Genomic DNA, 27,485 nt, shown 5'->3' with positions numbered 1-27,485 from the left:
AAACTGTTCTCGTCCCTCCCTACTGGATCCAGCTTTAGCCGCGAACCGACCTTCATCTAATATAAGGGTTTTAAGATGCCTAGAGTTTTCACCCCGAAACGTCTTCATGGAGTGGGACACAACACTGCTACTCTCTCTTCGTGGAGACGATCAGTAATCACCCACAAGAAAACATAATCTCACGACCCGGAAGATGGCAATCCAACCTCACGACGCCATGAAAACGTCATTATTGTCACTTCCAGAAGAAAAAAAAAATCATTTATTCTTTCGCACTCTGGGATCTATCATCGTGGGTTCGAAATTTTCAAATGTGTTCTACTACTGTTGTAATGTATAAGGTATTTATTCTATATAATAAGAGTTTTGCAAGATGAACGTAATAGTCCGAATATTGTAGAAATTGTTGCTGCCACAACGTCGGTGGCCAGTTCATAGGCTCCAAAAAAATTGTGAACACGTGACCAATGCCAGTTTCTCTATGCTAACGTGGTTATGAACTATCCGTTCTCTTAGACTGTACTTGGGCTGCCTGATATTTTCTCGCTATATGTTGCAAATTCGTTTCAATAAAACCAATGGCCTGTTCTATTAGTCTACCGTCTATAACAGAAAAATCAAACTCCTTCGTATCGACTTTCTAGTTCAGCGAAATGATGAGTAAATGATTACTGTATCTCCTTGAATCCCACTTTCAACGCGAGGCGGTCCATTCGCCTGACGACCTTCAGAAGAATCATATTCTTGGAATATTGGCGAAGTAGGCGGCAAGGGTGGGAGTAACTTAATGTATTCAAAGTTTAGCAGGAGAAACTAGGAAGGGCTGCTGCCAGATGGGCCTGCTTAGTCCTGAACCAAACCCAGATCTTAAAATCGCAGAAATTATTTTGAGGGAAGAATATGTCTGCGAGGATTTCGGAACACATAAACAGAGATGGCTGTCTCCTGGATTGTAACGCCGTGAGTGACCATCAGCTTCTCAAGGAGGACTGCCCCATGCAGCGTCATACAACCTAGTCCTGGGCGTAACGGATAAAAACGAACACAAATATTCTGTTTTTGCCCACCTCTAGGCGGTTTGTGACAGGGAAAGAGTATAAATACGAGGCTCGTCCAATAAACCTCCATTCTGCGTTTACAATTAGACAAACGATTCCATCGTAATGATAGATATACTCGCCTTAGGCGTCAGTAAGAGAATGGCTCTGGTGTTTACAATTTCCTTCTAATACTGTACATAACTTAACGATGGACGTTGAAGTTATACTCCTCCTTGTGTTCATACATAAGTAAATGATGCCAACTAGAGACAGAAATAAAGCTAATTAGCAGTACACAACAGCACCGCGTTGAGGTATCATTCCTTTTCTTTGTATTTCGCTAAATATTAAACAAATATATTTTTAAATCGTCCACATTTTAATGGGAGACTGCAAGCCGGATTCCAATTGCCCAGGATATAGTCCGGAGGCGGGCTCTTGTAAACGTGGCAAGAAACCTACAGGTTTCACACAAGGTATGATAGGCTGAACGATTATCAGCTCCAAAAATTATCCTGTCCCCACCTCCTCCAGTGAACTTAGATCTTAGTTTGGTACATATTTAATGGTATGTATCTACTAATTCTTCATACGTTCTACATTGAGAAAGAAACTAGGTCATGACAGTTGGTTGGACGAGTGTTCAGGTAGCACTGGTTTAGGCAGACGTAGGAGGTACTGGTCTTACGGGAGCCAGACAACTCAGTGCATTACCACATAACCCAGCCATAGAAGAGAGGATATTATTAAAATGTATCATTAATTTGGCTCAGGATAAGGACAGGCAAACACGGCAATGAACCTTCGCGTTCAATGAAAGGAAATTTCTTGACTAGCTGAGTTTACTATTGACTTCCAAAGAAGGACTCTGCTCCATGGGGTTAGTCGTCACCACCACCAAGAAGGCAAAGTTAAAGTTGTCCCATGCCATAAAATTGCTGTACTTTCTACAAAAAGGGACCTGGTGCTTTGTCACAATGAACATAGAAACTACAGCACTCACATTGAAGAAGATTCTTCCAGCTGCTCCCCAAGGCACGAAGACATCTATTCAGTGTCCCCGAAGCCGAGTTAAAGTTCCCAAAACCGGAAGACGCTGATCTTCCTTGTCGAGCGCAGTTCGCCAAGTTGCCATCAGAGTGACTCCTACTCAGCAGAGACAAAGGCACCATCGAAGTGGCTGTACTGCTTTTCCTACTTAACGAGTTGGTCATCGAACTAAACGAATATTGCTTGGAATAAGTTCTACCTGTAATTGACGCCACTTCCAGGTCTTCAGAGGCAACTACAATAATCTCATCCTCTTCAGACGGATCCCTGAAACTACGATACGTTGACGTCATGCTTCTGTTCTTTCTGTTTAACGACTGTCGACGTGCCTCGCTGGACGTCCTCTTCGGAGGTAATGGCGGTGGTCCAAAACACGTGGCCATTACTTCAGGACAGATCGCTCGCTACCTTTGTAATTACAGAAGTCAACAAACTCTCGCGTTATTTACACAAGATGCTTAGTTTATACGTAACATAACAGCGAAACCCTAGTGTCCTTGCAGATTAAATATGTCTTCTTGGAAAATATCAACCGTAGAAATGACTTCTTTCATATTTTACCTTGATTTCACAATTTCAACACGCACAAACAGTTGACAGAAGATTAAAAATTCGCTGATGCTGGTTCATTCTTCTATGTGTTGGTTAATTATAAAAAAAACTAAACGTTGATATTCAAGTCAGTTAATTCACTATGAATCAAAGAATCCTTAAACCACGAATTAAAACAACGAACTTATTAATTATACAACGCAGATATGAGCAAACAATTTATTACGTACTAACAGGTTTAAAATTCCTGATACCAAATCGCAATTAAAAATTAAAACCCCACAGTCATTCATCCGATTAAAATACGAGATACAAACGTTCGCTAATGTCTTGATTCAGTCAACAAACACCGTGTACTTTTGCTCACTACGAAACAGCAAGTGAACGAACGACTGTCGCTGACAACTAGCACCAACTCTCAGCACATTCCTCAACACTGGCCATCTGACTAATGACATACAACTCGTAACAAGGCCTCGTTGACTGCCAACACAATCCGTGTGCAGTGTTGCTCACTGCGAGAAGACATTTAAACAGCCCACGTGTGATAATCCATTTAGCCAACCACGACAAAGGAGTGGGGATACGAGTTTACGCGACCAGAAAGCACAGAAGTTTCAGCTTTACCCGCCTATCCAAGTAGGACTAAACTTGAACGTACCCGGAGAGTCTGGTGCCAGGATGAGGGAGCAGTGGGGTGAGTGTGCCGCAGTTTGCCAGCATCACGTGACGGCCGGGGTTCACCACGCCCCCCCCACTCTCACTCTTGGTCGTCATGACAAACACGAGGGCGTAGCCCCCTCTACTCTAACCTCACTATCATTAACTATATTTTCTTCCAACCTAACCTGGGAAAAGCATTAATATTTTATAGAGAAATGATTTACGGGAAGGGTGAGTCGTTCAGGACACACCCTTTGCTCTGTTTACATGCCAGTTTAAAAAGTAAGAAATAGGTCTGCTATCACGTGACCGAAATTCCTCTATTACCTCCAGGATGCAATCTTTTGTCAACTTTATGAAAATATGGCATATTGGGCCTTAACCATTGGAAAGCGTCAGTTTCGATGAAACGTACCGTACGGAGAATGAAAACTGTCCGTTCCGTATCCTTCAGTAAATCCGAGGAGCACAGCAGCTGTTAAAAAGTACAGATTGACAAGTCCCAGACTTTTATAAAAAAAAAACCCGAAGAGCCATTATCGTGTTCACAAGAACCCCTGTCCCGAATCACAAGAACAGAATCCAGATCCTCATATCCTACCTATTTAAGATCCACCCCCTGTTCTCAAAAGCAAATTTTTCTACGTTTTCTCCAGTCTCTTACAATATCATAGGCTAAAGTTAACAAGGTTTACATGAGATGATATTGTTGCGTCATATTGTGATGATTATAATTGTTTAATTCTAACCGTCTAATCACAATAAAATATTTTATTAAATATTAAAATATTATTACTACAATTAACATTTAATATTTAAAATATATTAAAATATATTAAAATGATGCTCTTTCTATCGAAATGTTCGATTTACAATTAGAGCATCATCTTTTTCACGACATGTTTCGGTTTTCAATGAACCATCTTCAGGTGTATATTAATCGATATAAATTCAAATGTAATATTCTAAATGCAATCCTTCGTCAGATGTCCATTAAATATCAGTTATCCTCTTCTAGATCAATTGTACTTTGTTATCACATTCAATGTTGTTTCGTGATGCTCTAATTGTAAATCGAACATTTCGATAGAAAGAGCATCATTTTAATATATTTTAATATATTTTAATATATTTTAAATATTAAATGTTAATTGTAGTAATAATATTTTAATATTTAATAAAATATTTTATTGTGATTAGACGGTTAAAATTAAACAATGTTTACATATAAAGGTATTAAGATTGGGAGGGTGTACTCTTTGGAGTTCACAAACGTTCCAGAGGTGTTCTTCACGCAGAACATTCTTGCATTAATGTGATCACACGTTATCGCTGATAAACGTGTTCCAACATTGACCTCAATTTCCCATTATCGCGTAAAAGTCACCTTGGTCATGCAAGTTCTCCAGCGAAACGCAACAGGCAGACGTGATCGGGCCCAAAAGGTGTTCCTCGCTCACGCCAAAGCGTGAAGAACATCTAATCATCGTGTAAAAATAAGTAGCTGAAACGTTTTTGTTTGTGGACCTTCATTTACTTACCTTCCCACTCCAATATTAACAATTTTTCTAAATCCCTGAAGATGGAAGTGATACGTTACAGCGAAACGTGGGAAGGGTTATCCTGAGATTTATCGTCTTTTCCTCAGTTCCTCTAAAAAGATGTCCGGACAGTACGCTGACGTACGCTAGTGCGGTCACCTTCTAAATCCTCGTCTGTTAATAATTCTGTAGTTGAAACAACATCGTTAAATAGTAACTACACTAACAATCAAGCTTCGTACAAACATTCAGAACATCCGCAGGACCAATACGGATTTATGAAATCAGAAACAATAACAAACATTAGTAAACAAATAATCCATTTTTTCTAACTACACAACACCGATATTTTATAATAAAACAATCACTGTTGATTGGGAACGCGGAAAATTACGTAGGTTTTGTTATTTCCAAAAACCCGAACGAATTATACCGGTAACTTTTGTTTTTCATTTAGCTGGAGGGTCACTCATTTGTTCCATGTGAACGGTCCGACCGTGCGTTTTGCAGCCTGAATTAATATCACATAAGCCCAACGAAACAGTTTCTGTCATTATTTCATGTCAACGCCGTGCATGGACATTGTATGTACATGCGCACTAATATTGTGTTATCAGAGACCTTGTCCACGGAGCAAACCATGGTTCACAAACACTGATGCATTGCCTTTTGTATTCGAGTCCTACAATAGAAATGTTTAACTAACACTGTGGTAGCGGAACCCGGATGTTCAACACCGCTAATACATCGGACTCTCCCTCTTAACCTGGCTTAGCCGACATTTTTCTGGGATTCACCGAACTCCCAACCTCATAAACGTGACATACACAATTGCAACAACGCTTAACAAACGCCAAAGAATAAATTCAACTCTCTCCAGTGTCATAAATTAATATTAAGGTTAGCGCGATGAACAAAATGTCAAAGGAACGTTTGTAAAATATCCTGGCTTTATTGGAGTGCATCCGTTCTTGAGGTTTACTGCTGGCTGTAATGGACACTACGCCCTAAGATTTGAGATTAAAAGAGTCACTTGTCTCAGAAATGGGCGATGCCATAAGCCCACTATATACGCGTGTCAAAACCACAAGAAGCGTTATTATTCTATAACAGATCTTAGTCAATGATCTGTTTCCTTCTCAGCAGCCTTACGCCTACAAGCGATGGCCTAGAATCTCACAAGCAACAGCACGAGCCAACTACAGTAACTAACAAACTCCATGGAGCTGAGTCCTCCTTCAGAAGCTAATGACAGTAATCCAGTCAAATGCAATGTCTAGAATTCCTGTCTTTCCCGTTGAGAAAATCCACAAAACTTCAAAATTAATTGTTTGTAATTACAGGCATCATGCCTTGTCCCCAGACGCCAATTTCAGAACCTGACTTATCTAGACGAACTCCCCCGCTCTAGACAAAGCAGCCAGTGTCAATGGGTAAATGTTGACTGCCCAGAAGTAATTAATAAGTAATGGCGAAAGAGTGGAGAATTTACAGTTTGTAACAACAAACCAAAAAATACTGGTCGCTTGCCAAGGGGTTGTGTTTCTAAACACAGGAAGGGAAACGAAAAGCACTTTGCAGGAAAGGAAACAAACCGAAACGAAGAATCCGTGTATGCAGGACAATTAAAAAGTAGCACGCTTTGCAGAAACAGAACGGAACAGCACGTGGGGCAGATACTATTGTCATTTCCAGGACCTCGTGCCAAACGCACTAAAAGCTTCTTCTGTTTATTTTCTCGTCTCCTCGATCTACGGGTAAGAGAGGGATCACTTTGTTTACAGAACATGAAATTTCTCTCAGAGCCTTCACAGTACAAGTAATATTTAAATTAATTTCGTTTCAATATTGAATCACACTGCGCATGCTTCCTTAAACATTAAAGCAGGATCGATCTGTTTACAGGCAACGCAAACATTGGTAAGGAAGTGTTTAGAAATGAACGTAAAAGCAGAAGAAATGATTAACGAATTATAATAACGTACTCCTCTACGCCCTCGACTGTCTCTCGTGAGAACATGCGGATTTTCATACGAATTTTTGCAAAAACAGATGTCCCTTCTGCCATCAAACTTGACATCTGTGTGACCCGATGAAAGTCAGATACGACAGTTAATGGTTAATAGTTTAAAACTGTGCAACATCCTATAAAATGTTATTTTTGTAATTAATTTAATTATAGCGATTAAGAATGCATACAACATTTTAGTCTGAGTGCCAGCAGTGTCGCTTTTGAGGACACTTTCTCAACACGAGAAAGTATTTGAATTGATTATATATGTTTAGTTATATTCTGTTTTAGCCTTTTATTCTCTTCTGTTCTTTGCATTTATTTAATCTCCTTGTACTGACTCTGTAATTGGCTCCCGTAGCTGCTGAGTTACAATAAAGAACTGAATTGAATTATCATTATTACCATCGACATCTTTATGTTACGTAGATTATTTTTCTTGAACTGTTGATTTTAGTGTCTGGCTGCAATTGGCCTCATTTTGTTATTGTCAGACACATGAATAAAATCGAATAAATTGAATTTAATCAAGGATATGGGCGACTCCCGATGCGACTGTATATCTATGGAGTTTCGAGACTTTACAGCAGAAATCTGATACTCAAATGAACACAGACAGCTGCAGTCGGCCACCGACTTCAGGAATTAAACCCACCAACTGCGGAGATGCTAATGTGAGTTCATTAGACCCACGCCTTGTCTTCTCTCCCAGAACCGCAACCAGTGCTTCCCCCTCTGGAACCAGTCTGGAGTCCGAGAACTGCTTATCTTACCAAATGAGGCGGGCGAAGGCACCGCCAAATTACTGCTGATTATAAAGTGAGGGGGGGGGGGGGAGTATACCATTAACTGAGAAATCTGAGTGATCAACTGTACAAACAGTTGTTTAAAGTTTACAGTAAAATCTTGGCCGGAAGGTGGCTCCGTCATGCGGCCCCAATTAGCACAAATTTGCCTGCGGTGTTTAAATAATTTATAAGTCGTCGAAGGGAGAGTAATTCTGAGCTTGGAAATTTCGAGACATCACAACTGCATTGCGCATCGATAAAAAAAAGTTCGTATTCCAGTCTTTTTGGCAGGGAACGCCGAAGTGCATGCGAGAGTTCTGCATTGAAATGTGTATTAAAGAAACTGGGCGTAAGAGGGTTGGGTGGATACAACTGGCTTAGGATAGGTTCCGGTGCAGGTTTTTGTGAAAACGTTATGAACCTCCGGTTTCGATCGAAGAGGGGTGGGGGGGGGGGGAAATCTGAGAAGTCTGACTCGCAGAACGGCTATCAGCTTTAAAAGAAGCAGGCCTGTAGCCAGTCCTCGTTTTACGAAATCGCTCATACGAACCGTCAACCGGACGTAGATACACTCATCTGAAATCTTCCGAACGAAATATTTCCATTACTCATCATAAAATTCGCTTCAGCGCATGAGAATCCAGAAAAACGTTGTTTACAGGATGCGTTTTAATATAGTTCATGTAATTATCTGATATGCTGTCGTTGTAAGTTTCGTTGCAAGCAATAAAATTGTTAATATTCTTTTTCTTCAGTCGTTCGAGAACGTAACCCCCCAAGTATAACACTGCGCTTATGGGAAATGGTCGCTCGCTTTACGAACTTACTCCAGGAACGTAACAAGTCGTAAGAGCGAGTTCCGGTCCCGTGCAGGAGGTCTGGCGAGAAAAATGCCACGAAGGCGAGGCATACCGTGTCTCACTTTCTGACTGCACATCTATATCCAGCTACTAAATCAGTAAACTACTACAGTACGCATATACGAGCTGTAACAAGGTAAAATTGTTTCAGTGTCATTAGGTCAGTTACAAATGGTATATGAATTTCTTGCTTGTCAGCACTGGAGAAATACGATACTTCACCGACCGCTCTACGATCCTTTAACGATGGAACCAGCATCACAGAGGGCTTCAACACGAAGGTCGTCGTAGAGAAAGTTGCACTTACCTGTAACAAAGGAAACACAAAACATCAGACATCGAGAACACAAAACTCGTTGAGGGATGTGCAATCTTTAAGGGCACGGCAGTCACAAAAGCTTAAGACAGGGGTGACCAATACATAGACAGAGAAAAAAGTTCAGTCCGACCCGTTACAAATTTTTAGGCGCATTCAGAATGAAGATGCAAATATGTGTCTTTTAACTTCACTGAACAACTCGACAACCGCTGAACGAATTTCAGCAATACTGAGAAGATTTCCTGAACTCTTTCAACACAATATAACTCTGGTTAAAATCGGGCAACATTACCAGACACTACATAAAAAACATGCATGCGTTTATACGAACAAATCGAGTTCAACTCGCTGATTATTTACGGAATCGAAAAATGTTAAGAGTACAGGGCGAATATTCTAATTACTTTTACAGTATAATATATAAAGACTTGTTAAAATCGGTCAAGAGTCTTTACAGCTATTCGCTGAAACTCCAAGATACATTTGTCTGAGTATTATACGTGACAAGGCTACAGTTACTCGCTATTAGTCCGTATGATTCATATGCCGTTACATTTCACATGCCGCCATAACGACACACTCTAAGTATAACAGATAAGCACGTGCATAACACGTGTATAAAAGCTCCCTGCGAAGCTTGGTACAGTCATCTATTTGATTCATTTCTTCTGAAACAATTGCCAGAGCACTTTCAGTTGGAACAAGGAACATGCAAATATCACGAAATAAAGCAGTAAGGAAAAAGCATTTGCATTCATGAATTGTGAACAGCTTATGAGCACAGTCAGACAACAGCGTGTTCAGAAAGACAGGTGTCGATGTAGTTCTTGAGGGTTGAAGATTGAGGTAGTATGTTCCTCCAAAACGTTGGTATCTACCTACAAGTCCACACGGAATTACTGCCTATAAGACCAACATCGACATCTACACTGCCAGAGAGAACTTCAAACCTCACACTGAAAGAAGTTTGGTGAAAAATGTGTTCTGGATAAGGATCATAGACTGTGGTGTTGCGACATAACGAACAGGAAGGAAGAATGTTACGGGCCCAGATCAGTAAATACACCGATCGCTCTTTGAATTTTAAGCATAAAAGATAGCATCTGCTTTCTGTTCATATTACACGAGGAAGGTCCTAACATCGAATCCACTCGTGACTACTAACTACATCACTCGAGACAGTAATAACTAAACTTTCAGCAAACTATAACTGACGTCATTTAACAAGGAATGCAGAAAACCAGATCGAAATTAAGCGGTTCAGCAATACAGCGCACAAACATTCTTGTAGGTCTATGTGTTGCTTATGCCAGAAAGTTAATATTTCTCATAAACCGAACTATTTACAACCTACTCGCAATGCAGTCTATGAAGCACCATAACAGTCGTCACTACCTTGCATGCTTCAAGGTCACAGCATAATCGTAGAACGTTTCAACACGAACAGTAGAGCCCAGGCTCAGAACTCGCACAGTAGCAAAGCTAGAAACGCTGTACTCTTGGCTTAGAGCGGCGCGTCAAGGACCCGAGCGGGGGCGGGGGTGAAATCATTCCGTGTCCTTGAAGCACGTAAAAGCAAATTTAATCAAGATCTTCCGATCCCTTTTCAGCGGGTCATTCTTTGGTTAATAATGAATATTCAACTGAAAAGTCAGTGTTTTTGGAATCATATGACACTGGTATAAAGTTTAAAAATAAATATTACATACATGGGTTTTGAAAGTGTGGAATGGATTCAACTGGCTTAGGATAAGGTGGGATCTTGTGAACACGATAATGAACTTGCACGGTCCATAAAAGTTTTCGAAGACCTTCAAGGGCGATGCTTCATGAGAGACGTTGCTAAGAACACCCGTGAAAATCGCGCGCGCATGCGCACACACACACAACATTTTTCTTGACAAAGAGAATGGGTACTCTGGTTAGGCGCCAGCCAAAAAAGGACAACGAGCCTCTGCGCTAGTAGCCAAAAACATTGTCTGTGCAATGTTTGGGGGGGGGGGGGGCAGGAACGTCACAGGAAAAACAGGGCGGTAAAATACCACTATATCGGGAAGGAGAGCTAGACCGCTGGACTGTGAATGTTCATAAAACTGTCGCCGAGCCTAAATTGTACCAGAGGAATTTTCTAAAGTAAGAAAATAAATTACAGCCTTTCTGACGTGGAATTCGTTTTACTGAAGAATCACTTCTTCAGCTCTAGCTTGAGAAGTTTCAGATAGCCGAAGCTCTTTTAGTATTAGGTAGCAACAACAAGCAACCTTGCTCATCTCGTGTTGTCTTGGATACCAAACTGGAACCATGCAAAGTGACTAAAAAATAATAAAATAAAACCTGTCTCGATCAAAAAATTGTCTCTTGTCCTGGGAAAGTATTGAAACTGCAGTATTTAACGCGAGAACGAGAAATAAATATACAATTTGAGAGACAATCTGCTTGAATTCATGTAATTTGTTTCCTGTTCGTATAATTTCGTTCCGTACAATGATTCCTGTAATGTTTCTTAAAAGGCACAATAATACCACAAATTAGCAATGACACTACGAAATCCCTGAAAATGGTGGTAGTATGTTCCTTCGAGACGTTGGTACCTATTAAAAGTACAAACATTTTACCACCAAGAATACCAACGTCGAAATCTTCACAACCGTGAGAACATCAAATCTCACTGCCCACTCTTGATCAAGGGACTTCATTTAGCAAATTCGTGATTTTCTTATCACGGCTGTTGTACTTAACGTTCCAACAAAAGCATTGTTCAGAACTGAATCATAAAACAATGGAATGGCTAGTGGAAGAATACTAAAGGAGACCTGAGAAAAATTTAGGATGGGAATTCTCGAACCCAGGTCGTCTATGTGGGGAAACTGAGCAGAAAAGTTCATCTGACCCATTAGTTTGTTTACTGTGTAATTATTCGAAAATAATAGAATAACATATACTATGCTTTTTAAATTCTCCTGTATATCGATGGTGCATCAGAGATGTCAGCAACATTGAAACTTAGTGGGATAATTTAATAACAACCTGAGAACTTGCCCTTATGAACCCGGCCGACACTATTCCATCCGTGTGGTTTAAAATATCACTATATATGCTAATTCACTGTCCTGTAAGCAACAAGCATTCGTTGGTACAAAGTTTACGATTGTCCTCGGAAACATGACAAGTTAAATAATGCGACTTCATGATTGCCAACTGTATTGCATGCTGTAAATTTATTTTGATACATCATGAAGTAAAGATACCGAGGGGACTAAACTTTCTTGAAGTATTTATATTACCAGTACACACATACATGCATATATATATATATATTAAAAAAAAACCGCGCACACAAACCAGCCGGGGAAAAAATCACTTTAATCCCCCCACCCCATTTTGCAAACAACTAATTGGTATGTAAGACTTGAGGTTCTCACAGCGGTGAGTATGAAGATATCCGTCTTCTGGGTTGTTGCGACGTGTAGTCTGGTCGATGTTAGCCAACGTTTCAGAGGTCATACTGCCTCCGTCATTAGGGCGATGAGTATGAAGATTTCTGTCTTCTGGGTTGTTGCGCTGTTGCGATGTTAACATCGGCCAGACTACACAGCGCAACAACCCAGAAGACAGAAATCTTCATATTCATCGCCCTGATGACGGAGGCAGTATGACCTCTGAAACGTTGGTAAACATCTACCATACTACACGGCGCAACAACCCAGAAGACAGAAATCTTCATACTCAGCGCCCTGATGATGGAGGCAGTATGGCCTCTGAAACGTTGGTAAACATCGACCAGACTACACAGCGCAACAACCCAGAAGACAGAAATCTTCATACTCACCTCCCTGATGACGGAGACAGTATTACCTCCGAAACGTTGGTTAACATCTACCAGACTACACAGCGCAACAACCCAGAAGACAGAAATCTTCATATTCATCGCCCTGATGATGGAGGCAGTATGACCTCTGAAACGTTGGTTAACATCGACCAGACTACACAGCGCAACAACCCAGAAGACAGAAATCTTCATATTCATCGCCCTGATGACGGAGGCAGTATGACCTCTGAAACGTTGGTAAACATCTACCATACTACACGGCGCAACAACCCAGAAGACAGAAATCTTCATACTCATCACCCTGATGACGGAGGCAGTATGACCTCCGAAACGTTGGTAAACATCGACCTGACTACACAGCGCAACAACCCAGAAGACAGAAATCTTCATACTCACCTCCCTGATGACGGAGACAGTATTACCTCCGAAACGTTGGTTAACATCTACCAGACTACACAGCGCAACAACCCAGAAGACAGAAATCTTCATTAATTGCTAACCGCAAAATACGATGAAGACATTAAGGTGGCAGCAAGGACCTCTTTATCGTTAGTAAATTACTACCAGACACGGCGCTACATGGACTTTTGCGACAACGCTATCATTATAAACAAGTCGCCGAAACTTGACGGTACTTCACCAGTACTGGCGCCCCAGAGTCTCGTCTCATTCTCGATCAGGGCTCTCAATCACAAATTTTATTTCCTCTCTCATATCGAGTGCCATGTGAGGAGGGGTCTGCGGAAACACGCGTTTTCCATATCACAGAGGCACAGCGCAATGTCTGCAACTGATCGTTCTAGGGCGAGACGAGTCTAAACAAAAGCCTCTCCATTCACGTGGTGTCATACTGAGGATCTTCAATACAAATTCCGTTCAATCACCGCAACAGGTGATCAGTGGTGTGCAAACCTCCGGGGAAAAAAAATCCAGAAATATGTCTGCTTACAAAATTGTTTTTTAAAATTTATATAATAATAGGTGAGGATAATTTTATGTGTATCTTTCAGAAATATTTCCATCGATTCCACGAGTGCATCTTACTCATCGCCCTGATGGCGGCAACAAGGACCTCTGAAACGTCGGTAGACTACTACCAAACTACACGTCGCTACCACCCAGAAAACGGCAATTTCGTACTCACCACCGTGGAAACCTGAAATCGTACTTATAAAACATTTCTGCTCGCAAAACCTGACATAGAAATCAATCCAACAAAAGGTAATCTGTGTTCTGAAGTGAGTCCTACTGTTTATTATTACACGCACATCAAAAGTTACAAGCGAATATAAATTATATATAAAGTTAACGAAAGATTAAAACATTTCAATATTATCTCTTAATAACAATCAAATTAAACGTTCCGAAAACACTCTTTTGTCGATAGAAATAAATATTTTTGAGTCTGCATCGAAATCACTTGTTCGCAATCATTAAATTATATATTCAAAGGCGGGAGGAGTAAAACTGCACGCCACTGCCCCTGAAAGCGGTTCTTTAATACAAATTGAAGTCATCAGCATCACAGGGCTTTTAAATCGCAGCGTACAAGAAACACAACTTCTTTCAGGAGGCTAATGAATTACGACACAAACAAAATACACGCCTCTTTGCGTACCAATCCAGAACAATCAGAAGGCAAGAATAAATTACACGTGTCGCAGACTAACAGAGAGTTCTCTTGAGCTTGCTCGAAAATTCTTCGCCCAAGGACAGCAACGCAAGTAAAAACGTTTCATGTAAGAGTAGAATTAATATCAAAATACATTTATGTAAACATAGGGCCCTTGGTTCGACCCACAGACGCCCTCTGTTGTCCAAATAATCTCATTACGAATGCATTTACAGATTTAAACACGGTCTGTACCTTACTTAAAGCGTAATTAAATTCCAAAGTTCCTTCACCGGAAGCAATATAATCAAAACAACTTTACTTTGTATGTGGTTCTAATGACGTTTAGAATCTGTTTAAAAAAATACAAGGCCCTTGAGATATTATATATTTATATTTGTTTAATCTTGTCAGTCTAATCACAATAAAATTCCTATTAAATATTAAATTAACATTTAAATATTTAAAAATAAATATTTAAATGTTAATTATAGCAATATTTTAATATTTTAAAAATAAATATTTAAATGTTAATTATAGTAATATTTTAATATTTTTAATAGGAATTTTATTGTGATTAGACTGACAAGATTTAAACAAATATATATTTATCACAATATGACGCAACTTTATCATCTCATTATATATCTAGTTTCAGGACTTTGACTTCTCCTACCGGGAATCAAATTCTAGTAAAATTCCTTCCTTAACAGTGCTCTGTAAGGCCTACTCTCCCTTGAAACAAAGATAGGCGAAGAGTAAAACTGACAACGTACATTCTAGAAATCTCTATAATTCGTAACAAGTTACATACACAAACCTATAAACAAACATTCTAGGCGTGTTCCACGGTCTACAAGTCATCTGTTATGTTGGAGACCTTGTGGAAGTGTACAAGTGCCAAGTGCATCGAAGTCAATGACAACATGAGAAGGCAATTAATTCAGTGACCCAATGCCCACTGCGTTTAAACACCAAAACACTTCAGTTCAGTGCCGAGTTTCACGCATGAGGATCAAGAATGCTTATGTTTCTTCCAAGGACACACGATTCGAGAGATGATATTTCAGGCCGAAGCAAGTACTTTCGCTGATGCGTCACCAAGATGATTAAAAGCAGAGAGCTGGAATGTCAGAGCCTAGTTCCCTCCTAATTAAAACAAATTAAATTATTCCATAATTCACGTCCCATAACATTGAAGAAAGGTTTCGAAAATAAAAGCAGAGAAAATTAAGTAATGCCCCAAGTCTCGCTTACAACACATAGGACAAAATAATAACATACAAACAGCTATTAATCCTTCGGATATGGAAGTTCTGGTATTTGAGGATGGCAGTAAGAAACCAATATTATGTTAAAGAAGATTATATAAATTAGAGGAATGCTTGGAGTTGACTGTCTTCTGGATTGTTGCGCCGTGTAGTCTGGTAGGAGTTTGGTGACGTTTCAGAGGCCATTGATTCCTCCTGATACCAGACTACAAGGCGCAACAATCCAGAAGACAGCATTCTTCATACTCGCCGCTGTGAGAACCTGAAATCTCGACAAAAACTCTCACCTTCCTGTCTTATCATCAAGGATTTCTTTAAAACCTACTTTGTGCAGAAGAATCCTTCTTTGAGAAGCTCATAGTTGGCCACTGAAAAGACTTCTGACAACGTCAAACTCATTGATATTTATTGTATTTGCAGTCCATGGCAATGCAGTACAAGTGTTACAATCCCTCAAGCTGCAGGCTCCTGTGTACATTTGGTTTCGTCATGTCACAGCTTTGGTAATCTCGACTGCGTTGAATGGGCAATACCAAATATTAGCTTTCTGCTCTGTTGGCCAGAATGCTGCCTTTATGGTAGGGTTGAAGTCGGGTTTGCCTACAGCCAGTCACATGAGACAAACCTCCCTGTCCTCGTGGAGGTCTGCGTCCTTCAAGCTAATGTCGACACTACCTTCCATTTGCATACAAGAAAGGAGCACAGAGAAACAAATAATCATTGGACTGCAATGTCATTTACCCCGTCGCAAAACATCTGCCCAGGTCCCCTGCTCCTGTCACAGTGTGCACGGACGTATATTCACGGGCTGGTTGCAATCTATCGACTCCTGATATAACAACCAATGTCTCTCCCTCTTAACTGTGCGAGTGTACCAATCGTGCGAAGCGGAAAGAACTGAAATCTAGTTCAAAAGAGGCTACGGCGGGTTTTGGCGGAGTCTGCGAGCGAATTTCATTTCCGGTTTACGAAAGCATCGCTGGCATTCCTTAAAGAAACTGTATTTCCCATATCTGAATTTATAAATTTTGTAGAATAAACTGAAACAATTCAGCCCTGAAGATGGAAAGAGTATCTTTCTCCGAAACGTTGTTATCTACCTATGAGTCTATATGGAGTCACGGCACGGAAGAACATGGTCTGTTCAGGTAGTGTTGAGAACTTGGCGGTTTCACATTTGCATCTGCAATAAATGAAAACCGCTCAAGAATCGAGCAAATTCGCTAACGCCTTTAAAAACGCAGTCTACTCCAAACTGGAAAAAACAACTTTGTCATCGTTTATATCAGAACACGGTCGTGCTTAATTTTTGACAAAAAGTGTAAGTACTGATCTTCTTATCACCGTCTCGGTTATCACTTTTTTTCGGAAAGAAATTGTTATTTTTATCAGATTCGCTCAATTATACTGAGCAAAAAGTTTGTATTCTAATGGACCCCAAACTGGAGACTCATCAAACCGACGATCGGCTTTACGGAGTCTGAAATAGGACGACGGGTCTTACGAGAGGAAGAGAAAGGGGGGGCGGGGGGGGGGGCGGAAAATGTTCGGATTTCCTCCTTCGCGTAGCTTCTGTCCCTGTACCAAGATCTTATATTTCTCTTTTAATTAAGTCTCTATGAACGAGAAGCAAAGAAGGCAGAGACGTAGTATGCAAGACTGCAGAATGAGAAGAGAGCCAATTTGCATAATCGTCTTACTGGAATTAGAAGACGCAGCACCCTGTAGTGGAAGAACAGACGGGAATGTGCCCGTTTTTCTTTCCCCCTTACAACCCTTAAAAAGCATAGCGGAGGTGAGGAAAGGGGATTAGAGTATACTAAGTACAGCAGGTGTCAAAATTTAGGGTTAAATATTGTACGTTCAGTTTACATGAACAATCAAAATAACGCCCATGGCAGTCACTGCCTTTTTGTCCTGTAATCATTCCAACCATACCAAGTTTGATGCGAATCGGTCTATTCGTTCTCAAGCTAGAAGTGAGCATATACACAATTTTAATTTTACACACACACACATATGTATTCATCTATTTCCTTATCTAAACGCTACATCTGTTTAACTACACATCTATTTGTCTGAAGATTTCTGTCTTCTGGGTTGTTGCCTCGTGTAGTCTGGTCGATGTTAACCAACGTTTCGGAGGTCATACTGCCTCAGTCATCAGGGCGATGAGTATGAAGATTTCTGTCTTCTGGGTTGTTGCGCCGTGTAGTCTGGTAGATGTTTACCAACGTTTCAGAGGTCATACTGCCTCCATCATCAGGGCGATGAGTATGAAGATTTCTGTCTTCTGGGTTGTTGCGCTGTGTAGTCTGGTCGATGTTAACCAACGTTTCGGAGGTCATACTGCCTCCGTCATCAGGGCGATGAGTATGAAGATTTCTGTCTTCTGGGTTGTTGCGCCCTGTAGTCTGGTAGATGTTTACCAACGTTTCAGAGGTCATACTGCCTCCATCATCAGGGCGATGAGTATGAAGATTTCTGTCTTCTGGGTTGTTGCGCCGTGTAGTATGGTCGATGTTTACCAACGTTTCAGAGGTCATACTGCCTCCATCACCAGGGCGATGAATCACAACAACCCAGAAGACAGAAATCTTCAGACAAATAGATGTGAAACCCTCAAATCATACATCTATTTGCCTGTTTATAATTCGCCTATAACAAAGTCGTCTATTTCTTATCAATGTATGTCTATTTACCCGTCTTCCCTTTCCTTCTGTATTTCCCTGCGCACTAGCTGAGTTTCAATGTTTCATTGAAGCACAAAGCAGAGCAACTAGATAGCCATCGAGCACATCACACCCGTCAAATACGCCAAACACTGACTGCAGGACGAGTTTCGGTGTCCGCTACCCGATCATACATACATCATGAAGTGAATCAGAACACGCAGGAATTCAGAATAGGTTTTGATGTATTTTGAAAGCTGTTAAATTATCCACGTAATGTAAACTATCTCATATTTCAAAAGCTTTAAATCATGTTTACATGGAAGCTTTAAAATGTGGCTAACATATGCCAGAATGTGTGATACTCGTTGGTACATCGGATACGACAGATCATGGAAAACAGAATTTTAATTGCTCTTAAATAACAGTAAGTTAAAAACGACGTGAAACTTTAACTCAGTTTCTTCGTATGTCCACAGGGACAAAACGGAATTATAATGAAAGCATTGATCACGTTTTCGAATCCCGGCCAGGATATTAATATTTAACAAGTTAGCAAATGGACCGACAGATTTCTACCTTTGCGAAGGGCGCTTGTGACATTACAGCTGTTGAGGTCAATGAAATCACCGCGAATGAAAAATACATCCTCTGATAGTCGAATAAATGTTTACATAACTTGTCGAACAGTTCCTTCCATACAAGCGAACGATTCTCTTAACTCATTTCAAACGACAATTTTTAAGACATGCAAAGTACAGAATAAATATAATCAACTTCGTCCCTTGTTCCATTCACACCTGCACATCCGTAAGCCACTGCACTGAAAATCTCACTTCAAGATATTAAAAATCAGAAATAGGACAATGAGATATGACTTGTAGTCATATGTAGTGAAATGGTTTTGACATCCATATAAATCAAAAGACCACACAATACAAAGGGCACAAACAACCCCAACATTATTTCAATTAATTTTCAAAGTAATAAAGTGAAATGAATTTCAGTAGCTCAGTAACCGAGATCGAATAATTCATTTCATTTTCAAAGCCACACACACACACACACGTAAGTTATTTGACGCAACGGTGATGTCAGAGGGCAGCTGGTGCCGACGCAACCCCTTGTAACCACCCCACCTCAAGCGTATCGTTTGAGGGGTCGCTGAATAGCATACGACGATGATAGGGGTAGCTGCTATTGTAGGGATGGTTAAAACATCCAAAACCAAGGCCACTTACGTATTTATAAACCGCTGCGACGCGAGATAAAGAATTCAACCCCCTTTTATACATATTTAATAATGAAGTGCAAAGAGTGAATGAAATCTTGTTCAGAAATTAAAATGGTTGTCTTCTGGGATGATGTACCGCGTAGTCTCAAAATTGACGAACGTTTTTTGGAATCATCGCCCTGATAATTGAGCAAGGACCTCCGAAACGTTCGTAAACTTTTTCCGGACTACGCAGCGCTACAAACACAGAACACAGCCATCTTCACGACCATCTTTGTCATGTCCTATTTCTTGACTGACTGAATTATCCTTGCTTTTTAAAAGACGTTTCAAAATTGCTTCTATTTTGAGGCGCAGAAAGGCAGGATGGTGCAAAATGACCTTCAGAAAGGGATAAAGATGGAATTCGTACGTTTCCCAACAAAGCTTGCATCTACCTGTAAGTTCACACAGAAAACCAATATCGACGCGTCATTAAATAAGCCATGCAACATCATAATTTTATTTCTCCGAATCACATCTTTCTATATGTATTCCTATTCACCACAACTGAAGCAATTCTGTTTGACGGTTCAAACACGATTTTCCTGTCGTCAACTTCCTTTCTAAAGCAGAACATAAAGGACTTGCAAAAAGCATTACAAACTTTCGACATCGTTTCCAGATATCACAACCGAACCAATTCTGTTTAACAGTTCAAACGTTAAAAATTCTTACATTTCTTAAACTTCTCCCATCGTCAACTTTTTCCCGATAAACCAGGATATGATCTGCTTACAAAAAACCACTTCCCTTTCATGCATCCACCAGCTACGGAACTATGAAGCCTATATTGTGCCAAAATAGCCCGAAATTGATGTAGGGAAAAAACCCGAATGGAATCGTAAGCCCCAGGCCCTGACCGCCGGCCCATGCTATAGATGCCTTTCGCAAACCCATCTGCAGCCATCAGTAAAATGTGCCACGCCCGGGGGTGGGGGGGTGGCTGATACCTGCCAAGGCGATCTATTGAGCGACCCATCCGTTTCTTCCCTCAGACCAAGGAGAGCGCTGTGGATAAAAGGGGGGAACATGCAAATTATCATCCTCACACTTCGGCATACAGCGACGTGGAATAAAACAAACTTGGTTTAACATAATAAGTCAAAATCGCGCAAGCGTGTACTTTTACAACTGCCAGATTATACAACGTTAAGTCTGAGGACCATAGTGAATGGTTAACCAGCAAAAATGCGTACCAAAGAAATTACAGCCTTTTTACATATGCCTACTATCCCAAAATACGACTGGAGGGCCTGAGTAAAGCTACGAACAGTCTGAGTAAGATTTGAGGTTTTCACAGCGGTGAGTATGAAGACTTCTGTCTTCTGGGTTGTTGCGCTGTGTAGTCTGGTCGATGTTTACCAACGTTTCAGAGGTCATACTGCCTCCATCATCAGGGCGATGAGTATGAAGATTTCTGTCTTCTGGGTTGTTGTGCTGTGTATCCTGGTCGATGTTTACCAACGTTTCAGAGGTCATACTGCCTCCATCATCAGGGCGATGAATATGAAGATTTGTCTTCTGGGTTGTTGCCCTGAAGACGGAGGCAGTATGACCTCTGAAACGTTGGTAAACATCGACCAGACTAACAGCGCAAGAACCCAGAAGACAGAAATCTACGAACAGTCTATTAGAATAACCGAATACGAAGCATGCTAACGATGTAATTACAGATCTGTTGCAGAGGGTCAGATGTTCGAGACTCGTTCAGGGCATACCCCACGTATCGGGTCGCGTTGTTGCTTTACGACCAACGTATCCATCGAGAGGTCACACAGGAATCGGTCTTTATTTTTCTGTCCGAAAAGTGAAACGAAGTAGAAAGATACAAGAGAAAAAGGCCGAGAAAAATAGGAATAAATAAACATCAAAAGAGTGGAGTGAAAGAAGAATGAATTATAACTAAATAAATAAAGAAAATATGGGAAAATGGGGGAAAGAATAATTCAACAGCAGTCCTCGATGCTGGTGTATCAAATGAGGGGGAAAAATATTTGAAATGATTACTAAATTACTAAATTTCAATTTTCTTCATATCCTGGACAAACACAGAAAATTTAAAAAAAAAAACAATTTGTAGCCACTCGGTGACTTGAGCTATTTACAGGTTACAATTCTACGATATGCTTAAATTATTTATGAAATTTAACGCGATCATTGTAAATTTCGCACCAAAAACCGATGTTATATGGAGTACGTCAGAACTGCAAAGGCGCAATATTCCAAAATTATATTAATTTTGCACGGGAGTACGTGCGTCACAGAATCTGTACGTACGTTTCTAAAACAGCCGCAAAAACCTCCCACAAGCGCCTTTCTGGAAGTAGCAGACTACGTCAATTAACTCCTTTGGTGATCAATAGGAATTACTCTCGGGGCAAATACTGGCGTAATGAATGATGTCGGCAATTTAAATACTGGCGTAAGAACGAGTCAAGCGATAACAAGGGCCGTCCAATGAAACTCCACATCAAAACCCTGACAAGATAACACGACACGGCGTTTTGGTGACTCACCGACATACTGGCGGACAAGAACAAAATATTAACACTCACAATCGCAAAGAATATTTAAAATTAACTTCGGGTGTCTATAAATACAATAAGTTCCCCGTCGCAGTTACGGAATAATATAATATCTGAAACAGGGTAAGCATTCAGTTATGTATCACTGAGCGCTTCCTTTTTAGATGTCAATACACAGAAGCTTAACAGTATGGACGATGTTTTGCACCGCAATCTTTGTCTCAACGAACGCCGTGCAGCATAGGCAACACATTCACCAGTAGAGTTTAGCGGGCTCGACTACACGGCAGGCGTTCCCATTTCCACGATAAAAACAGTCTTACTGTTGAAGTAGGAAGCCCCAACAACAATTTTGTCCTCTTCCCCCCCCCCCCCCCCCGGGTCTTTCTTTCATCATCTCATTTTTCTTTCTTTCAGTGTCTGTCTCTCTCTTTCATCATTTTCCATTTCTTTCTCCTACCGCCGTTCATATTTAATTAAGATGGCGTGTCTTTCAGGTTGCGACGCATAGTCTTCTATAGAAACTGGCCGACGTTTCACAGTCGCTTACTGCACCCATCATCATGTTTTCTTCTTCTCCTAGCTCTCTCACATTCTATCTCAGCTTTCATGGATATACGGCCAAAACACTGAACCAACGTAGCGAATTTCAAATCGTAGATATACGTTCTTTACTACATCTGCCGAAATAAGACGTTTCCCTCCCTCCCTCCCTCCGTCAGCGGCATCTACCCCACTAATCTGCCTTCTGATATTCCGCTGCTACACGCTAATTTCTTCCACAAACAGTTACGGAACGAACACAGACCCAGACCTACACAATACAAAGTTACGACACAAATCTAATACGGAATTGTGACTCAACAGGACCATTATTTCGTAAAAAGGCAACCTAAATGGAATAAACGACTTGCCCAGGGGCTTGCGGAATTCAGGTGGAGGGTAAAAACCGATGAGAATAACAAACGGTAGCAGAAAATGGGAGGGTTTGAGAAAAAATTATTAAAATTACACTTCACTCCCATCCACTGTTAAAAGGACCCTTGTTATATGAACAAGTTTCTGAAGCGATGTGGGGGGGGGGGGGACGAAGACGGTAAACGCAAAATTATACAGTATAGAATTCTTCGTAACAAGAATAAGGGCGAGAATTAAAAAAAGGACACAGGAGGACCGGCTACCTAGAAACGGAGGAAGATGATACATATTCAAATAAAAAATCGCAGAAGGGTTGCAATGCGGTGTAAGTCTGATGATGTTAGATAACGGTTATTTAAATGGAAAATATTATGTAACAAAATAAATTTGTTAAGAAGCCACCTTAAGGAAAACAAAAAATTAAAAGTTCTTAGAGACACATATTACAAAGAGAGGACATGAAAACAACATACGAAGAGAACTCATGAACGTGTGCCAGAGCTGAAACTCTTTCTTAACATAGTTAACGGTCCGAACATATGTTTCAGGTTATTATTATTATTCTTCCAAAGTTAGTAGTGCGCAGGGCGAAGGTCGCATAATAATTCCATGGCCACATGTTTAAAAAAAAAAAATTTCAGCCATAATAACGTTAACATCGTCCAAATCACGCTCAGCTTATCATTTCACGATGCATCACGAACATTTCACCTTGTTGTTACCATTAGACCACTTCATTCGAAACTGTCATAATAAAAATGAAAGTATAATATGAAAAAGTAGTATTTGGGGGTTTTGTCCGCCAGTTTTAAATTTCATTAAAATCCGTTCGGCCATTCTCGAGTTATTTCAAGCGTACGGACAGACGAAGCTGTTTTAAGAGGCGCTCCTCAGAGATTCAAAGGGGCCTAAAAACACACCACAAACACTGTGCACGATTTTCACGTTCAGGGATTCGTTACAAAATAAAAAAGAGCTTGTTATTATTTCAGTATCTGCTCCGTAGCGAAATACCTGAACGCACCCCGTAGGTTTCCACGCTCCGTCGACCTAGAACACAATATGGCGGGACCGCGGTAGGAGCGGTGGCTATTTCTGCCAACGTTACAAAATTGCTAATGATTACTATCACAGGGTCGTAACTTTAAGGCTCACAGGAATATTAAAGACCCCTACACAGTAGCAAAGTTATGACCCCGCTAACTGCCTCACTGAACAAACCGTCCCCAGGGAATGCAGACTGTATCAGAGACCGCGCACAGCAGCTATTTGTCCAGTAATTCATTGTCCCTCCACCCCAGTATCCAAACCAAATTGCAAGATAATCCATAAACTCACATGAATCGAAACTTTAGAATCAAGATCGTTTATTAATGGGATATTACAGAGGATTTAATTGGGTTGACCAATTAATGTAACGCGAGACAAATGGATATGATGGGGGTTATGTTTTGTTTTACGCATTGCCTCGCCCAAAGGAGAGAAATATGTACCTTGCAAAAACACGTTCTGTTGACACAGTCTACCTTCATCCACTAAACACCTCGGATATTTTATATGTTCTGATATTGCATACGTTGCGTATTACATTCAAATCAGAATTAAAATACGCCTTTAGCTCATACATTCCGATACGAAAATGCTTGCATAGTAATTGAATTTCCAGAACTCGTGGTTCTTATTTCAATTTCAACGTATACACGTACGTATTACGCGACAGATTTATTTAGCGGTCTACATTTCAAATTTTTTTTTCGGAATTTAAGACTCACAAGTAAATGCCATATACTTTTAATGATCTAAAGTGTGTATTATGTGTTATAATACAGCACAAAACAATGCAATATTTACCTCGCGAAGTAACCGAAAGGCTGTGATAGAACTAAAAACACTAAACACAAAATAATAAATATTTATGCTGTTTAATGAGCACTAAATCACAAAATAAATTATTATTTTAAACCTTTAATTAGATAAACATATAATAAATTAATTGGAGGGCAATTTTTGAAAACAAATGAAAAGCGATTGCGAAGGTTTACATAATTCAGTGTGTCTGAACCGACTCCATGATTTTAAAACGAAACATGGGTTATGAACAAGAATGAGAAGAGAAGATAAATGTGTACACATAACACAACAAACACATAATAGCACATAACAAATTGTATTCATTACCTCTTTTTTTCCTGGTGGGAAAAACTGCAGTAATCCACGACCACAAACACATCTTGAAGATAGCGATTCTTGGAAACACGTATAAAAGAGATTCTAAGTATACAAACTCCGCTTAAACAGTTGATTTACAGTAAATAATCAAATAACATTTAACTGTAGCATATCCATCCGGAACATATCACGATGTATATTTCTACTCACAACTAAGGTTGCATAAGAACCTCAATTTTAAATGTAAATCTAAATAAACACGAGGCCCGAAGTGAAACAGACAAAGCGTTACGAGTTCTACATTCGCAGAATACGCCGTGTGTAACAAAAACTGAGTAAAACATTCAAAGTCCGACAGTTGTTTGTTCCACCGACTCCCAACTTGAACCTGTAACACGAAGCTCAGACAATCACACGCAAGTGCAGTAGACGACTGTCGCAGAAATTTCACACCGCAACGGCTATCAAAAACACTACCAACACGAGTGAAAGAAACTTCCAACCAAAAAGCAAATCCAGTCAAAATATACCAACACTCGACTTCCTTTCTAATTACTTCACAGTTCAAAATTAAAGCAACATTTTAACATCTCTTAACATTTGTCAAGAATCTTTCACCGACCTCAACACGTTAATTTATTCGGACAGAAGTTATTCACCCATTTCATATTCCAGTGTTTGTATCATTGCTCAGCGAAGGAAGATCGAACATGACAGCGGAAGCGGGTATTAAACACGATGTAACTAACGTGGTCAGGGATTGGCTACGAAGCACACAGCACGACCCGTCGCGACCTTCCCAGATCCGTTTGCAGTTACCACATGTATACTTGGCTGTGACTTAATATGAACTACGTAGTCATCAACGCGTCTTCTCCTCCCATCTGTTCTTCAAGGCAATTATAATATCACCGGATAAAACAAACAGATAACACTTTCGTCACGTGTAAAGTTCAAGAAATTCTGAAGTGTGCGAAGTCCAAAGTGCTCACACGCATACCTTAATTGTTAAAGTCGCAGTTATATGTGCTACTTGTATGAACAATTAATAACACTAACCACAAAATATATTTTTGGGGCTCCTGTGATTCTCAAAATAAACAAGTATTATCTCCCGAAACAGCATTACAAATTGATCTTTGGTCAATAAAGCATTGTGTTTTCTTTGAGGTAGGAACTGAGTTTTTAAATATTGAGAGAGGTGGGGGCCCACGGCACTGGTAGGGATGAGAGGGGAGGGGTCAGTGGCAACAAGGAAGATGAGAGGGGAGGGGGCAGGTAGGGAAACAATGGCGCGTAGTTTCCACTTACAAAGATCAAAATTAAACGTAATGTTCACTCTGTACAAATACAATTTCTGGAAAATAAGGTGGAAAATTTATATCCCAGCAATCGTGAGACGATCAATTATGCAGATTTAACTGCGAAGCATATAGTTGTATAGCGTGTAATAGGATAGAAGTATCATCATGAAGGGTCTGTGTTAGTGGCACAGTGCGGCCTTTCCGCCATGCGCGGTCACTGGTCGGTTACCGCTTTTCCTAGACGTAGCGGCACAGCCACCAAATGTCCTCCGGAAGAGATTCGATCAGGATGCACTCAAATAATGGTACATCGCACGAACCTGCTATGAATCAGACAGGAAGAGGTTCAGGGTCGTTTATAATGGCATACTTAACCTAGGGGAGCACCGCCCCCCTCCCAATTCGCAGGTTATAATAATGGAGATAGTAAGCTCGTATAAAACTCCAATAAATATATATACCAGACTACAGGATGCTTCATCCCAGAGCAGCCAATTTCAGTTTGTATTGGTTTCATAAACACGTGGGTATTAATCAGCCTTTAAGAAATTAACAAATGGGCGAGAAGCAAATTTGCAGATGAAATTAAAATTAATTATTTGGTTTTCCGTCAAATCACAATGTATTTAAAATAAGATAATTACAATAATTAAAATATCATTCTTTGTTCCATATCGAATAATCGATTTACAATTGGAACATTTACAACATGTTTCGGTTTTATTAAACCATCATCAGGTGTAAAATTATATTAATAAATTTAAAACTCAATTACAATTTTTACAATTTTTTCGTAGTGTAGTTTTTTTTGAGGTGTTCGTGTCCAGATATTTTCATATAATGGATCAACTTTATTGTTTGAAGTGATGATTTTGATGTTTACATCGGTCTGTGAAGTAAATGATTCAAAGAAACATTAATGAATATGGATGAATATAGAAAACAAATGAATTAAATAAATAAATAAATAATTATAAGGAAAGAAAGGTATCGTAACTCGAGGGATAGGAAATCTCAAAGTTGACGCAGCGCACACCAGCCAAGTGAACATCTGCTCAGGGGCGTGTTGCATATGCAGCGTTCAT

General features: G+C 40.1%; 1 protein-coding gene across 7 annotated transcripts in view; it reads right to left on the bottom strand.

Annotated features, from left to right (window-relative positions):
• The window catches only part of ckn (CRK like proto-oncogene, adaptor protein), a 246,261-nt gene that overhangs the window by 66,023 nt on the left and 152,753 nt on the right, over positions 1–27,485 (bottom strand). Inside the window, exon 1 of one of the 7 annotated variants that reach the window (XM_087342640.1) lies at positions 25,106–25,953. The exons of 4 other annotated variants lie outside the window; for them this stretch is intronic. In XM_087342640.1, the coding sequence (XP_087198766.1) occupies positions 25,106–25,157 (52 nt within the window). In that variant the 5' untranslated portion in view covers positions 25,158–25,953. Of the gene's footprint in view, positions 1–2,043; positions 3,166–25,105; positions 25,954–27,485 lie in introns of those variants that run through there. 2 more of the 7 variants (XM_087342639.1, XM_087342637.1) reach the window with 2 other exon arrangements.

This window comes from Zootermopsis nevadensis, unplaced genomic scaffold (assembly GCF_977971745.1).
Source record: "Zootermopsis nevadensis isolate Lab colony 2312 unplaced genomic scaffold, Znev_1.0 Znev_ptg000003l, whole genome shotgun sequence".
Taxonomy (NCBI): domain Eukaryota; kingdom Metazoa; phylum Arthropoda; class Insecta; order Blattodea; family Termopsidae; genus Zootermopsis; species Zootermopsis nevadensis.
Note: the sequence above shows the minus strand (reverse complement) of the source record. Positions and strands in the feature narration are given on the sequence as shown.